This window comes from Mytilus edulis, chromosome 1, assembly GCF_963676685.1.
Source record: "Mytilus edulis chromosome 1, xbMytEdul2.2, whole genome shotgun sequence".
NCBI classification, from domain to species: Eukaryota; Metazoa; Mollusca; class Bivalvia; order Mytilida; family Mytilidae; genus Mytilus; species Mytilus edulis.
Genome location: NC_092344.1, coordinates 79025257 through 79042402, shown reverse-complemented (window position 1 = coordinate 79042402; position 17146 = coordinate 79025257). Strand labels below are relative to the sequence as shown.

Sequence of the window (17146 nt, the reverse complement as noted above, 5' to 3'; positions counted from 1 at the left end):
TTCTGTCCTGTTTATTTATATATCTGATATCTCGTATCTTGTTCTCACTTGGTATCCATTGTCCATTGTTGTCTGTTGACATTAACTTTTACAAACATTGTCTCCCCTGAAACTACTGGGTCAAACATAACCAGTCTTTGCCACAATCATCGTTTGGGTATCTAGTTTATAAAAATGTGTCCAATGACACTGTCTGCCAACAATGATTGCTGACATGGCAATGTTTTTTTATAATGATTATTGTTAGAGTTTAATAGCAGTGCATCATAAGTCTTTGAAGGCTGGCTGATATGTAAATAATGTACTTAAATATGTTGAATTATTATGTAATATCAGGTTGCACTATAAAATAAATTATTATTATATATATATAATGGTATGATGTCGTCTGCGTTGTCGTCCGAAGACACATTTGGTTTCCGGACAATAACTTTATTTTAAGTGAATGGATCTCTATGAAATTTTTTAAGAAGGTTCAATATCACAAAAGGAAGGTGGAATGGTGGCTAACTGTTTAGTAATTAGGGGCCCAAAACCAGAAACAAGCATTTTTCTAGATTCAGGATCCTAACTTGTGTAGAAGTATTTTGATTGCTCTGAAATTGTACCGTAATGTTATACACCATAAGTAGAAGGTAGGTATTCATTTTGGGGGTTATGGTGCCTACAGTAAAAGGAATTTAGGGCCTAAAAGAAGCATTTTTGCAGTTTCTGGACAGTAACTTGAGTTTAAGCGTATGGATCTCTCTGACATTGTAGGACAAGGTTCCATATCACAAAGGGAAGGCTGGGATTGAGTTTGGGGTTAATTGGCCTAAACATGCAGGAATGAGGGGCAAAAAAGGGGCCAAAAACAAGCATGTTTCTAGTTTCCAGACAATAACTTGTGTTTAAGAGTATGGATCTCTCTAAAATTTGATGGTTACTGCTCCAAGGGGGGATTCAAAAAGTTTGGTGGGGTTCCAATTTTTTAAGGGGTTCATATTATTTTTTTCAAAATTTTTCAAATGTCATATTTTTTTTAAAGTTTCTAGAAGAAATATTCCGTTGCACAGTATTGCACATTAGATTTGTAAGATCTTTGACCACATTTATTTTGTGTCAGAAACCTATATTATGTCAAAAATTAGATCACAATCCAAATTCAGATAGTATCAAGCTTGAAAATGTGTCTAAATTTGCCCCAACTGTTCAGGGTTTGACCTCTGTGGTGGTATCAGGCTGCGCTCAGGGAAGCATTTTTTTGTCTTATATCTCAAAAATTATAATAGATAGAAACTTGAATTTGCAAAAATGATCAGATCTACAATTAAGAAGGAAATAGCTTGATGACTCATTAGAGTTATTGCCCTTTGATGACAGTTTTATTTACCTTTGGCCCTATATTTTAAATATTATAATAGATAAATAGACACTTTAAATCACAAAATATACCAACTTACAAGTAAGATTTTGAGATATAGTTAGTAGACTCTCAGTCTTTATAGGAGTGATTGCCCTTAGATTAGGACTTTTTGTTTACCCTCAATTGTTTTTTAAACAAAAAAACTATAAAGAAGAAATAGAGAAACTAAACAGATGATCAGCTTTAATACCGAATCAACAAAACAGATTTTTGTCATGAATTCTATTCTTGTCTACAGTGTTGGAGAGTGTCATACACATAGACCAAGGTAAGTGACACAGGCTCTTGAGAGCCTCTAGCTATTCTTGCACTCAAACCACATAATTACTGGTTAAAGATTTCAATATTCCATGTTGGTTAAGTGATCTAATTGCTTGTCTCTTTATTCAGAGTTGGTAATAGGCAAGCAATTGAAGATTGCCAAGACTTGGGGAAGAAATATTTTTTAAAATGATATAGACGTGTTATTACCGGTAAGATGTGTCTTCCTTCTTGTTGTGAGTGCATTGTTGTCACAAAATTATATTTAAGTTGTTATTTTGGGAATTTTTTGGGTTTTTTTTTTGCTGCTGGCAGTTGAATTCTTTTAATAAGTAAACTAATCGAGATTTAAAGGATTCTGATGCCTTCACAAACTTATTTTAATCCTACCACATATTCATGTGTCTGTCCCAGGCAAGAGCCTCCTCATTGGTTGCAATATGTGGTGTCTTAACAATTTCCCTCAAGAAAAATGTTAATGGCTGACCTTGGTTACTTTTGATTTCATTTGTTTTACATAGCTGGTGGATCAATGCTTTTTGCACCAGATATCTATGGAATTGAAATAGCTGTGTATTATATTGATTTTATGTTTAGGATTTTCTTATACATATTTTTTCCCAAAAAACTTTACCCTTTTTTGTAGCTTTAATTGAAAGTATACATTAAAAAAATTATCAGTCTTTTTTAAATAGAATATGTTTTATTTTGGCATTGTTTCGTGAATATGTTTATCATCAACCTAAATATGCCAATTAGAAACCCAAAATTTGATACATTTTGTTGTATTTAATGGTTCTGAGTTTGATCAGTAGTTTAAGAAATTATCACAAAGCAAAATCGATTATGTAAATATCAACATTTCTCCCTTTTTGATTTTTATTATCCACCTCAATGGGCAACTGAACTGTTATCGAAATTTGAAGCTATGTCAGTTAAAATGAACAGTATTGATGAAATAAAAAGTGCAGTTAGCATTGTTGATTTTAAATTGAGTGAAATGAAAGGTGATATGAAAAAACTATCCAAACGTGTACTTGATGTAGAAACAAGCCAAAACTTCATATCCAAATCATTCGATGAAAATATTAAAGTGCATGAAAAAACAAAAACAAAAAGATAGAATCTGATATTAAAAAACTTGCAACAGAGTGTGAAGCATTGCGCAATGATATGTCATTTATTAAGCGGGACTCAAAAAACTTGTCAGATTCAAAAGTCAACCTTCAGAAAATTTTTAAAGCAAATGAAAAGCTCAACAATGATCTTGAATCTATCAAGTGTGAATCTATGCGCGATAATTTGCTTTTTCATGGAATAAAGGAAAGTGAAGGGGAAGATTGTGCTCTTATTATTAAAAGTATATGCGAAAACAACCTAGAAATTGAGGATGAATTAAACATAAAATCTGCCTTTCGTCTTGGTAAAAAAAATGAGGTAGCATTATTGAGTCAAAATGAGGGTCAGGAACGTATACGGCCTATATTGGTGAAATTTAGTGACAGGCAGAAACGTGACAGTGTTCGTAAAAGGAGTTACAAGTTGAAAAGTTCGTCAATTTCTATTACTGATCAATATCCGAAATCTGTTGTGGAAAAGAGGAAATCATTAATTCCCTATCTTAAAAAAGCTCGTGATGCAGATGTGAAAGCAGTGCTTATTAAGGATAAATTGTTTATTGGAGGTGTTTTATATTCAGGTGGCCCACTTGATGTTGCTATTGCAAACGCAAAAAAGGAAAAAATTAAATTTAGTGATTCAGAAAATGTTTTACATAAAAGTCAAAATCATGATGGTGCTGATGTCAATGAATGAAAATGGTATGCAAGTATCATAGAAATCGTCGGAAGTTTTAATTAAAAATTTAAAGTGTTTATCTTGGAATATAAATGGTGGTTTTGAAGAAAAAATTAAAGATGAGAAATTTTAAGAATTTTATTTGTACTTATGATATTGTGTTTTTATCAGAATGTTGGATCAATAATACATGTAATATTGAAATTGATGATTTTGTGTGTAAATCTATCCCTTTATCTAGAAAAAAAGTATAAACAAGGGTGTGGTATGTATGTAATGATAAGAAAAATATTATCACCCTATGTTAAAATAATTGACATTTCATATGAGACATTGATTTGGATAAGGATAGCTAAAGAACTGACTGGATGTGAAAGTGACTATTTAATTGCAAATCTGTATATACCACCACAGAACTCATCCTTTTATAGGATTCATAATTGTGATTTATTTTATGAGCTTGAGTCTCAAATGATACATTACTCAGCTGAATGTCCAAATATTTTTGTTATTGGTGATTTAAATGCTAGAACAGCTAATATGAATGATTATGTACAAAATGATAAATTACATGATAGTATTTTAGATAGGGTTGGTGATCTGTTTACATATGTTGCTGATGAGGCTTTGTCTTGCCGTAATAACCCAGATGCAGGAACCAACGACTATGGAACAAAACTACATTTTGTACTTAATTTGTGTAAGAGCAGTGGACTTAGAATTATAAATGGGTGCCACCCTGATGGACTTTCAAATGATTTTACATATAGTGGTCCAAGAGGTATGAGTGTGATCGACTACTTGTTAGCTAAGCCAATTAATATTGAAAAAGTTTTAAAATTTATTACAAGTAATTTTACAACATACAGTGACCATGCTCCCATACATGTTCAATTTAAAACTGACTTTACTATGCAGTGCAATGATATAAATTCAAATTTAATGGATGGTGAAGAATCTCAATTTTTCAAATGGAATAAAGAATTTAGAGACTTATGCTATAATGCCCTACTAGTTAATGCTGATGATTTAAGTTCAACGATAGCTAATATGGACATAGCGTCTCAGGATGGTATGGACTTGTGCATAAATAACTTCACTCAGTGCTTAACAAATGTGACAGCTCCTTTTTTCAAACAAATGCCAAAAGTAAAAGCGAAATTCCCAAAATCAGAGAGTAAATACTGATAAACCATGGTTTGACCAGAAGTGTAAAGAGCTATATGCCAATTATTGTAAAAAATTACATACTTTTAATGGTAAAAAAACATTTAATAGTCATATAGATTTGAACAGTGCCAAAAAAGCTTACAAGAAGTATGAATGCAAGCTCAAACGTAGTTACAAACGACAGGAAGGCTATATGTTGTGTAAACTAAAGAAAGACAATCCAAGAAAATTTTATTCATTATTTAGGGAAAAAAATCAGAGGAAATGTGATTTAAACATTATTGACTTTTTTGAATATTTCAAAGAACTTGTATCAAGTGCGCCGAATAGCAATAAGAGACCCGAAGTGATTAATAATGAATGTGTTTTTGATGAACTAGATGCAGATATTACTGCGGATGAGATTATAAAGGCAATTTATGAACTTAAAATGGACAAAAGCCATGGTCCAGACTGTTTGCTGAATGAATTTTTCATTGAATACAAGGATTTTATTATACCATATTTATGTACTATTTTTAACGCCGTATTGATTAGTGGATATTTCCCGTCATCATGGTCAGATGCCATCCTGGTACCAATTTTCAAATCTGGTGATGCTAATTATGCAGCAAACTATCGTGGCATAAGTCTTGTCAGCAATCTAGGTAAACTTTTCACCACAATACTCAATAAAAGATTGTTAAATTGGGCAACTGTCAATGATATATTATCTGATGCACAGTTTGGTTTTCGAAACGGTTATAGTACAGTTGATGCTGTTTTTTGTTTATACTCTAGCTGTAATTCAAAATACACTCTGTAAAAATAAAAGATTATATTGTTGCTTTGTAGACTACTTGAAAGCTTTTGACTCAATTGATCGCTTATGTTTATGGTACAAAATTTCCAGATTAGGTATTCGGGGAAGACTATTAACTGTTTTAAAATCTATGTATAATAATGTTAGAACCTGTATTAGATTCAATGGGCTAAACTCTGATTACTTTTGTAACAACCTTGGTTTAATGCAAGGGGAAGTTCTTTCTCCAATTTTATTTTCTTTCTATGTGAATGATTTTGAAAATGAATTTATTGCTAATGGCAATTGTGCCTTAGAGTTTCAAGATATAACATTATTTTTGTTAATGTATGCTGATGACATGATTTTGATGTCTGAAACAGTAGAAGGTTTACAGGAAATGTTAAATATTTTGTCAATTTACACAGAAAAATGGGGCTTGTCTGTTAATACAAAAAAAACAAAAATTGTTGTTTTCAGGAAGATTGGAATTGTACGGCCTAATGAGACATGGGTCTATAACGGTCAAACAATGGATATTGTGAAACAATTTTGTTATTTAGGTGTATTTTAAATACCGTAGAATTGTAAATTTCTCAAAACACAGAAACATTGTGCAGAACAAGGTAGAAAAGCTATGTTCAGTATGAGAAGAACTGCATCATCATTATGTTTAAATGTATTTACAATGCTTAGTCTTTTTGATACTTATGTTAGTAGCATATTAATGTATGGGTGTGAAATATGGGGAGTACACAAATCTCCTATGATAGAAAAGGTCCATTTGGACTACTGCAAAATGTTATTAAGTGTCAAAAGAACGACCTCAAATGTGATGGTCTATTTTGAATTAGGTAGATTTCCACTGCAGTATGAGCGTAATTATAGAATACTTAAATTTTGGTTCAAAATTTTAATTAGTGACAATTGTATATTAAGGTCTTGTTATAAATAACTTGTGTTAAATTGTTCAAAATGTATGAATTGGGCAACATATGTTAAAAGATTGATATATAGTCTTGGTATGAATAATTTGTGGGATAATCAGTGGTTGTTAAATGTAGACAGCTCATATTTACCTTTGATAAGACAGTGTTTGTTTGATCAAGCTATCCAAGAGTTACAATTTTTATTAGATTCTTCTTCAAAGTGTAGATTATATAAGTATGTTGTAACAAATGTAGTTTTGCAATTTTAAATTAAGAAACAGTTTATTGTAATAAAAGATATTTTGTATTGATGAAACTTCTGACGTCACCTATTGTTTATTATACATATTGTTTATATTGTTTGTAATATGCCATATGTATACACTGTACATGTACTTGATTAAACTGATGAGCCGTTAGGCTCAAAGTTAATAAAGAATTTGAATTTATTTAATGTACCCTCATTTTCCAGTGGCAGTCCAAATTTCCCCGATCATTATCCTGGATGGCCTCTATTATTACAAGACCTGCCTATTTAGTGGAGTGACCAAGCCAACTACTTTTCAACTTTAAAGGACCATCCTACCTGAAGGCTAAATTATGACTTTTTGGAAAGAGAAATGATTATTCTTTAATTTTTGCCTGGACGTAGAATTGAAATATGGTGCAATTTTTTTTTAAATAAGGTCAAAGGTTAGTGATCGAGTTTTTCACTATTGTCAATTTATTTCATAAGAGGTTATAAAAAGTCTCTAAAAAAATATCTAAAATACTAAACATGAAATTCACAATGAAATAAACTGTGACACTTCATTTTCAACTTAATTTGAAAATAATGAAACCACCAAATGCACATTTTAAAGGGAATTCAGACTAGCAACAAAATGAAGATGTAACAACCGAATCTCAATTCATTTTTTTTTTACATCGCATGTACTTCTAAAGATATATTTCTGAATTTTACGGCATTTATAAAAAGAATTAAAGTCAATTGGGTTTTTGCTTTGATGTACATATGTATATTTATTGCCAGTCACAAATATCTCACAAGGCAATTAAATCAAATGAGTTTAATGATGGACCAAAGTTTCAGCGTATATTCTAGCTCTATGAACTTTTTAGGGTTTATGTGCCTTTGCCTTACAAAAGCACACATGGACCCCTTAGAAAGAGTGGTTGTATGGGATATTTTAACAAATAAAGGGCATAACAACTATCGAAAACCTGACATCAGTCATCGTATTTATCGTCGTCTTCTTCCAATATTGCTGGGTGAGTTCAATAATTTCTACAACCATCAGACCCTTCACATGAACAAATATTAGTAGACACGTATTTCAGTTGGTTGCATACACAGTTGTTATTGTAAGCTGTTTTCCCTTGTCCGTATACGTACAAACAAGGTTTTGAAGGAAATCTACTAACATAGGTCCATCAAAGAAAACCGAGAGCAAACCGTTTTTACCCTCTTACCAACAGAGTCTTTGGAAAGTATGATCACTATTTTAGCAATATGAGAGTTTATACCATCTTGCACCATCTTGCGTTTGAAGATGATTCGTTTTGATACTGAAATACAACTCTAGCCATGGAGTAAAATGTATTTTTACCATCGATTTATTTTCTGCTCCCTCCTGTATAATACGACCACCTTTTCTAAATAAAGCAATACCATTAGGTACATAGGACATGTCTTAGATTCTGTCTATTTCCAAATTTGCTAAACTAGTCCGATATCTACGTACTTTAGAATAGGATGCACAAAAACCAGAGTTTGGATTTTCAATAAAAAATTTAGAGCCGAACTCATGGTGTAATTGTTATGCCAAAGCAATATGAAATGGGGTTTACAGGTTTATGTTTAAAGCAAGTATGAATTCTGTTATTGCCAGGACTTTTCGCAGTTTGTCGACAGGAAGTTTAGAAACATAATACTATAATCTTTCAATGAGCCTCAGAATAACGAGGAGGTCCATATCATATTCATTGAACTATAATGCAATGTTAAAAATCCTCATTAAAGTTAATTTATAAGAAATACTGACTTCGAATGACAATAGCATGAATTGTTCTATATAATAAGAATGTTCTTATCCCGGGCATAAAAACAATGCCGTATTTGGCGAAACCTTTTCAACTTTTTATCTCCAGTGCTGTACAACTTTGTACTTTTTTCACTTTCGATCTTTGATATCTGGGCGTCACTTGTAATAGGTCCTGTTTGGACAAGGCGCGTTTTTGGCGTATTGAATTTTAAACCTGATGCTTTTTGTTATCTATTAATCATGTTTTTCTTTGTCTAATATGTTCTCCTATTTATTTGTAATGTAGTCCTGTAATATTATGTTGTCATTTCAATGTTATATTTAACTTTGCCATTAAAGTGCGAGGTTTGGCATGCCACAAAACCAGGTTCAACCCACCACTTTTATTCCCCTTTAAAAGTGTCCTGTACCAAGTTAGGAAGATGGCCATTGTTATATTATTGTTCGTTTCTGTGTGTGTTGCATTTTAACGTTGAGTCGTTTGTGTTTTCTCTTATTTTTGAGATATTGAGATCAGACGTGGCACGGTACTTGTCTATCCCAAATTCATGTATTTGGTTTTCATGTTATATTTGTTATTCTCGTGGTGTTTTGTCTGATGCTTGGCCCGTTTCTGTGTGTGTTACGTTTCGGTGTTATGTCGTTGTTCTCCTCTTATATTTAATGCGTTTCCCTCGGTTTTAGTTTGTTACCCCGATTTTGTTTTTTGTCCCTGGATTTATGAGTTTTGAACAGCGGTATACTACTGTTGCCTTTATTTGAAACTTTACAATAGGAAGTTTAAAACATTTTAATTCGGAAAATCATGAAATTATCAATGTAATCTAAATTTAAAATGTTGTAACCACTTCGTTAAAACTTAGTAATACAGAGTGTGCTTTCGCTAAACTGAGTGAAAATGGACAAAATTTAGAAAAAAAAGTAAGGAATTCTAGTTTTACATTATGAATATACAATTAAACTCTGTATAAAATGCAAAATCATATGTCAAAAGACAAAAAAAAGTAACAAAATTCAATTTTTTTCCCATTTTGTATTTGAAAAAAAATCCAAATATCTTTTTTCTTTCCATTTTATAAAAAAACTGCACCGCATGAAATGTCTACGACCGGTCAAAAAAGTTAGCTTGGCTTTGCAAAAAAATCGTGTTTAGCCTGCAGGTATGCCGTAAAATGCGCATCTTTTTCTTGATCTGTCACTCCACTAATTGTATTAATTGTTAACTTTTTCTCGTCCTGAACATGCAATTAATCAAGTAATTAATCAACCCTTTTAATTTCATTTTTTATAAGATACATTGATTAATCACCCCTAATAATCAGAAAAACACTTACACCGATACATTACCATAAAAAAAATCCCGATTGTCCAATTTAACATTTAAAATTTTCAATTGTTCCGCAAACATCTTCCCAATATTATCCTACATAATCTCATTCCATATTATGACCTGTAAATTTAAAAAATGGGGGACAATAGAGAAGACACCGTTATAATTTTTGGTCACAGGTTATTACTCTAGTGAATCGATTGTTATGTAATAACTATGTTTGATAATACATCGCTAATTAAATTATCAAACATGAACAAACGTGTATTTATCACTTACCTGTAAAAAAAAGTTAATCAATCAATAGGTAAATCTAGAAAATAAAAGATTCTTGGTTGAATTATTTAGCTGTTTATTGAATTCAGGATTGTAGTTGTTAAGCGGGTAGATTGTGCAATATTTATAAACAAATATGGTTGAAAAATGGAACATATGGTACTTAGGAATCTTCTTGATTTCGGGTAAGGTCCAATAAGTTTTATGATCTTGTATTGTTCCACATAATCAGAGGCGGATTTAGAAGGTTTTTCAGGGTGCCTGTCCCCTTTTTGTATAGTAAAAATATGGTTGATTGTATAGAGAATCACCGAAACATGACTGGAGCGGATTTTCTAAGGCAGTATGGGTACCCCCCCTAATTTCTGGATCCGCCACTGACAATTTTAGTTTGTCTTGAAGTTGTAAATAATATACTACGTCTAAGACTACTATAGTAGCCCAATAACAAATACTACCGTAGTTCAACAACACATAATAAGTGCAACGCCAACCTCGACTGACTGGTTTGATTCTGTATTCGTATGAAACATGATAAACATAGATCATTCTAAAAAAAAAACATAACCTGTCATGTTGTTCAACTTCACGTTGAGATATATGACAATGTCTTGTCACCAAATAGATATAATATAGGAAGATGTGGTATGAGTGCCAATGAGACAAATCTCCATCCAAGTCACAATTTATAAAAGAAAACCATTATACGTCAAGGTACGGTCTTCAACACGGGGCATTGGCTCTCGCCGAAGCTATAAAAAAAAGCAAAAAATTACTAGCCACATTTCAGCAAGTGTTTTCATCGAATAATATCCCAGAAAACTTAGCACAGATTGACAATTAACCTCAAACAAGAAACTAGACTCCGGACAATTACAGTTTTCCCTTTTAATTATCAACATGAAACAAACTGCCACCCCATGTTAGATGGAATCCATCAAAAATCTCAGCTAAAACATTTTTAAATCGTGATATAGGAGAGAGTCCATTTATTATAATAACATGGGTTTAGAAAAGGGCAGATTATTAATACTAGAATCAGGTTGTACTGCAATGACTTAAATGAACATAGTGTCCATACACATATTGTTCATCCTAACGTTTGTATATGTTGACAGGTTCACCATTGAGAATAATAAATACTCCTTGTCAAATTGCAAAAACTATTGATTTATATTGACACTCTACCAAATGTGTCCATATCACAAAAATATAAGCCAGCAGTCTTATTTGGAAGAACAACATAAATCAACACTACCCACGTTTTACGGTCACCATCATGAAATTGGTTGACCGATACGATGTGTATGTGGCTCGATCAAAATCTTTAGTAGCAAGACACTTTTTTGTGCAGTTTTAGATCTTAGCACATCAAAATAATCATCTGAACTTCCCCCTATCATCACAATTCGACGAAGATTGGATCGTTTAAAGCACATTTTTTTCACTTCTCTTGTATATATATATATAGTTCATGCAACTTACTCAATTTTTGTATATAAAACTTGGCACGATGTGTGCATTCAAATCATATATTTAGGCACTCGAACATTCATTGGTAAACCTTATCCGCGGTAACGGTGGACGAGTTAGTTCCTCAGTGTCTTGTTAACGGATTTATTCATGGCCCATTTTTAATTTATTTTAGTTATCTCTGTCGATGCAGAATGTTACTACGATTATTATACAGATTCCTATGACTGCTATGCAAATGTGTAAGTATATTTTTATACATCTATAGATATTTGGTTATGTTTTTCATATTTTTTGTTTATCATTGTTACTTCGCTACTGAAAAGGCTAATATATTTGGCGCGAATTTCTTCAAATAGTTATCTTAGTCTGCAGCATTCATATATAGATATAAGAAGATTTGGTATGCGTGCCAATGAGACAACTCTCGATTAAGGTAACAATTTATAAAAGTAAACCATTATAGGTCAAAGTACGGTTTCAGCACGGAGTCTTGGCTCACCGTACAGCAAGTCGGTTAAAGAGCTCACCAGAGCTCATGTTTCCTCTGTTATTGTGTATATATATGCCGACTCTAAATAAAATTTACTTACTTACTTACTTACAAGCTATAAAGGGCCCCAAAAATTACTAGTGTAAAACCATTCATAAGGGAAAACCAACGGTCTAATCTATATAAAAAACGAGAAACACTTATGAAACACATCAACAAACGACAACTACTGAACATCAGATTCCTGACTCAGGACAGGTGCAAACAATTGCAGCGGGTTTAAACGTTGTAATTATACCAAAGCTTAACCCTTATCTGAAACAATAGTGTCATCACAACATAGAAAGACACTATAACATATCAATTGAAATGGCTTAACTCAATCAAAAGACATATTATCACAATATAACCTTAGATCATGTTGCTGTCTTAATAGGTCTTTAATAAAACAGTGTAAGGAACTAAATGACCAGGACTGCCAGACCTAACTTTTACACAGCAAACAAAAATTCGGGAAAAGCTTTCATCAGTCGAATATATTTAATTATTTAAATAATGATATTATTATGCTATGATTTCAAGTTTGGCAATTATTTTTAGTTCAATTGTTATTGGTGCAGTTATTGGTGGCTTATTTGGAGTTGCAATTATAGGAGGAGTCGTCACTTTTATATGTTGTACCTTTGTTAAAACAAGCGGAATCAGAGGGCATGTGGTACAGCCAGGAACCTTATCAACTATTCACACTGTTCAAAGACAACAAATTCAGCAAAGTAAGTCAAGATTTCATACCAGTTGCACATTATCTGGAAAGACTTCTATCTGAACCCCTGGTTGACGGCAAAAGCAAAACATATAGGTATATTTGCGGTTTAACTCCTCGAGAATCATGCCAAGTATAACCCCCCAAAAAAAACAGCAAGAAATTTAGTCGGAGATTATACTCGAACGTCTAACCAAGGAGATTATATGAAATATAACCTCCTTGGTCTAACGGATGTTTGCCCGCAGACAAGCTGGAGCTGTTGGAAAATCGCCCCAAAGTTATCTAGCAAAACAGCCGTTGGACATTATAGTAATCTCGGACTACACGAAATTAAACTGTGCCCCTTCCGTAAAACGAAAAAAGAATAAAGATGTACACATGAAAACTAAATTTTATGAAAAAACTTCCAATTATAAAAATGTAAGCAAAAAAGTAAGAGCTTAGAAAAGATAGGAAGACAAATGGTTCGTTGTTTCCAATGCCATCATGCATATGTAATTGCTCAGATTTTTGTGTCCTCCTTTACCCCAACTAAATCCTACAATTGTTAACAAGCTGTTGATTTTTTTACCAAAAAAACATGTAGAGAAACTTTGTAATATTTTCGTGTCTAAAATTTACTTACTATACCTTTTGTTTTTAAGAATCTTTTGGTATAACAGGATTTGCCAAAACAGTTGTTTGCTACTAGAACTAAAGGAACATATATATTAAAGTTAGATATACTGTTCCCAGATACCATCAACCTTAAAAACGATCGAAATAAGAGATCATAAAATAAAGACAATTATGAAAAACAACAAAAGCCACTGAATGAAAAGCAAAGAATAATAAGATAAAACAAACACAAAGGGACACCTTTTTTTTCCAAAACACATGTACCAAGAAAAAGGTTGCAGACATGATAAAACAAGACTGTTCTCTTAATTTTAATGTCCGAAAAAATGTATTTTAGTAATGTGCTGTCTGAAATTCTTTTTATTGTTATTTTTATACTTTGCATCGCTTTCTTATTATGATAAAAAAAAAAACAATAATTGGATTAACAAATTTTCGTTTTCTATTCTGACAATCATGCATCATTTTGTATTTGTAGCACATCAAACAACTTACCAACTGCAAGCTCTACCAATAAATACTTGTCCGACGTATAACCAATCTCAGATCCAAAATCAACAGAAGAATTACCAGTATATACCTCCTCAGAACATGGCTTATCGGAACACTGCGTATCCAACACAACAGGCACCCAGCTGTCCGCCACAACCACAAGCCGACTGTCCGCCGCCACCACCATATTATTAACAATAACAAAGCATTAACCCATTTAAGGGATAACTGCAGTTTTGAGGGAGTAGGGATAACAGTAATGAAACCAGTATAGTACAGGCATATGAAGCTTTGAGGTTCCCTTTCCGTTTGTTAAAGCCAGTGGCGTGCACAAACAAGTTTTATATGGATAGTCGACCTTCGTATGGATAGAAACAAGTGCCTGTGGGCGTGCATGCGAAGCAGATTGTTCAAGAGACTGGTCGTCCAAATAATGCATTAACTAATGTGTAGGATTGTTCGATTATTTGATGAACTGGGCAGTAATGTTCCTTGGGAGTTTGCACAGGACAAGAGTATAATGAGTGGACGTCTGCAATGATAGGGAGAACAAAAAATATCTCGATCGAACGGGAACCGTAAAATAGACTCCCAGAATGATTAGTAACATAGACAGTGATTCGATTTCAACGGCTCATAAAAGCAAAAGAATGCAATGCATTTATATTGGTTTACGCTCAATGTCGTTAATTTATGTGTTAATATGAATGTTTGCTTGATAAAGTAAATCTGAGTTTGATCTTGATTGATTTATCACTTTGGAGATGCTTGAAGGATTCATAAAATATTGTACATGTTCCAAAAAATTGAACGCAGCTTAAGTGTTGAACAAATTGCACTAGTGGGAAATGATCTGCATTTTAGTTCAGATAAAATAAAATTATATACTAAAATACAAATGTCTCAAACAATTTTAAACAAAACTATTCATTTAAAACGTTTCACGGGATGGCGTAACTGCCTTCTTAAAAAATAAAATAAAATTATATATATATATACATATATTTTAATTATATAGATAACTATACAGTGGAGGCGGAGTTCGTCTGATCGTTCGTTTATCCTTCCGTCCCACAACAGCTCCCGAATCGGTTGGCAGCATTTTATAAACGATGACGTAGCTTTCCCTTTCCTATTTCATTTCTTCATCTGCTGGATTTCATAAGTTCGGTTCGACTATGGGATTGCATGCTATTCGTTATATGTGTTATACATAAAAATAAACATTCGCATCTTCATCTCCTCATAATTTATTGAAACATTGTCAGAACCTTTACCATATAATGTCATATTGTGACGTCCCCCCTTGTTCGTTTTTAGTCCGAATTAGTTTTTTTGGGGGGTTCTCTTGCTATTCACTTTGCCATTGATTTGTTTTTTTTCGGGGAAGTCATTGTGTATCAGCAACTCCTCTTAACCCTTGCGTCACTATGTTTTTGAATTTTCTCATATCTTAACTATATAATGCTATTGCTGCATCTATTTTGTTTTTTTCGGATTCCCTCAGCAAATCATGGTTTTATCATTGCTTTATTTGGGTGTATCCATTTCGTAGCTGCAACTTTTACATCTTATACTGTTAGCATTAAAATTATTCATGCTCACTTTGATAATTGTAAATTTAAATAGGAAGATGTGGTATGAGCGCACATGAGACGACCCTCCCGGGGGTATCGAAGTCACGATGTATATAAAAGGTTAGCAATTATAGGTCAAAGTATGGCCTTTAATACGGAGCCTTGACTTACAACAAACAGTTAGCTATAAAGGACAACAACATGACTAGTGTAAATTAATCCAAACACCTATGGACCATATCAACAAACGGCAACCATTGACCATATCAACAAACGGCAACCATTGACCATATCAACAAACGGCAACCACTGTACACTGAACAGGCTCCTCATTTAGGACAGGTGCATAAAAATTGTTTACTTTTACAAATTGCGACTTGGATGGAAATTTGGATCATTGGCACGCATACCACATCTTCTTATATCTATGTAAGCGATTTACAAATCAATAACCTCTAGAAAAATAGTCTTATCCTTTCCTAACCCAAACATATGTTACTTTTATTTTAATTTCAACTGTCTAGCAACCAGAAGATGGCATGTATTACCGTAACAGTGTATTTGCATAGGTTTGAAAAGTAGTTTTGACATCATATTCTATTGAAGTATAAACCAATAAAAAAATTCTAACTGACCGGTGATCTGTCATCACATGGCAGGTATGAGTAGATTATGCAAATCATACTCAGTAAGAATTAAAGTACTTAATATTTTAAAAGTGCAATAAAGTATGCACGTTATATGCAACTGGAGAATTAATTAAGGCTATTTTTTCTGGTTTAAAATAAATATGACTGCAAGGTATACCTTTTGCGGTTTGTTAAAAGGTTTGTTGTATTAAATTTTGATTTTGAATCTGTTATTAATACTATGTGCCTTACAGGACACATTTCTTTACGTTATTTCATCACGATTTCCCCTCGCACTTGCGAAAAGCTGTGGCCGAAGTTATAGAGGTCTCATATAGTTCAGGTCACTGTTTACGGAAATATTAATGGTCCATCAATATGCAGAAAGCATGTCACTCTCCCTACTAGAGGAATCGGTTTAGACCATGTATAAAAACTAAAGTTACAGTACGGGGCTTCGCTGCGTGAAAAGTTCACGTGACTAGATTTTTATACCCGGTCCACCCTCGGGTTTCTATACATGGCAAGATCTACTATAATTCCTATATATTACGAGTAAGATCTTGCCATGGCATGTATAGAAAACAAGTGCCTGTGCTCGTGGGGTTATTTTTATGCAGGATACAGATAAATAAACTATAGATATTCATAAACATAAAATATAACATTGTTGTAGTCGTATTTAAATCTATTTACTGCAAAGGGAAGTTTTACGGCCTTCAGTCAACTAATCATTTAACTCGATAGTCAGGATTTTTGAAATGGTACTTAAGTGATGTGATTTTCGGTGGGTTTTTTTTCGGACATAAAAGTACATATTTGTTTAACTATGTACTATTTTGTTTCTCGTTCCAATATTTTTTTTGTCATATTTATAATCATAATTCATAAATCGCAAAATAAGTAAAAAGAGGCTTGTCAGTTTTACACTGCATTACAAGTTCTCACTTGTATGCCAATTAAATGTAAATTGCTAAAACTACAAATTACTTGATAACAACAGATATTGTCCTTTGTTTGTAAGTTAAGGTGGAATATGTAATTTTCAGCGCTAGACGTAATGCGCGTTTTGATAGTAGCTAGTGTTTTACTCAATTTGCCAGG

General features: G+C 32.7%; 1 protein-coding gene across 1 annotated transcript; it reads left to right on the top strand.

The window, feature by feature from the left end:
• The first annotated feature begins 9994 nt into the window (after positions 1 to 9994).
• On the top strand, positions 9995 to 14161 carry LOC139520018 (uncharacterized). Its single transcript, XM_071312407.1, has 4 exons — positions 9995 to 10179; positions 11643 to 11709; positions 12561 to 12733; positions 13823 to 14161. Exons 1-4 carry the CDS (start codon positions 10131 to 10133, stop codon positions 14029 to 14031), a joined length of 498 nt encoding a protein of 165 aa, XP_071168508.1. The 5' UTR covers positions 9995 to 10130; the 3' UTR covers positions 14032 to 14161.
• The last annotated feature ends 2985 nt before the right edge of the window (positions 14162 to 17146 follow it).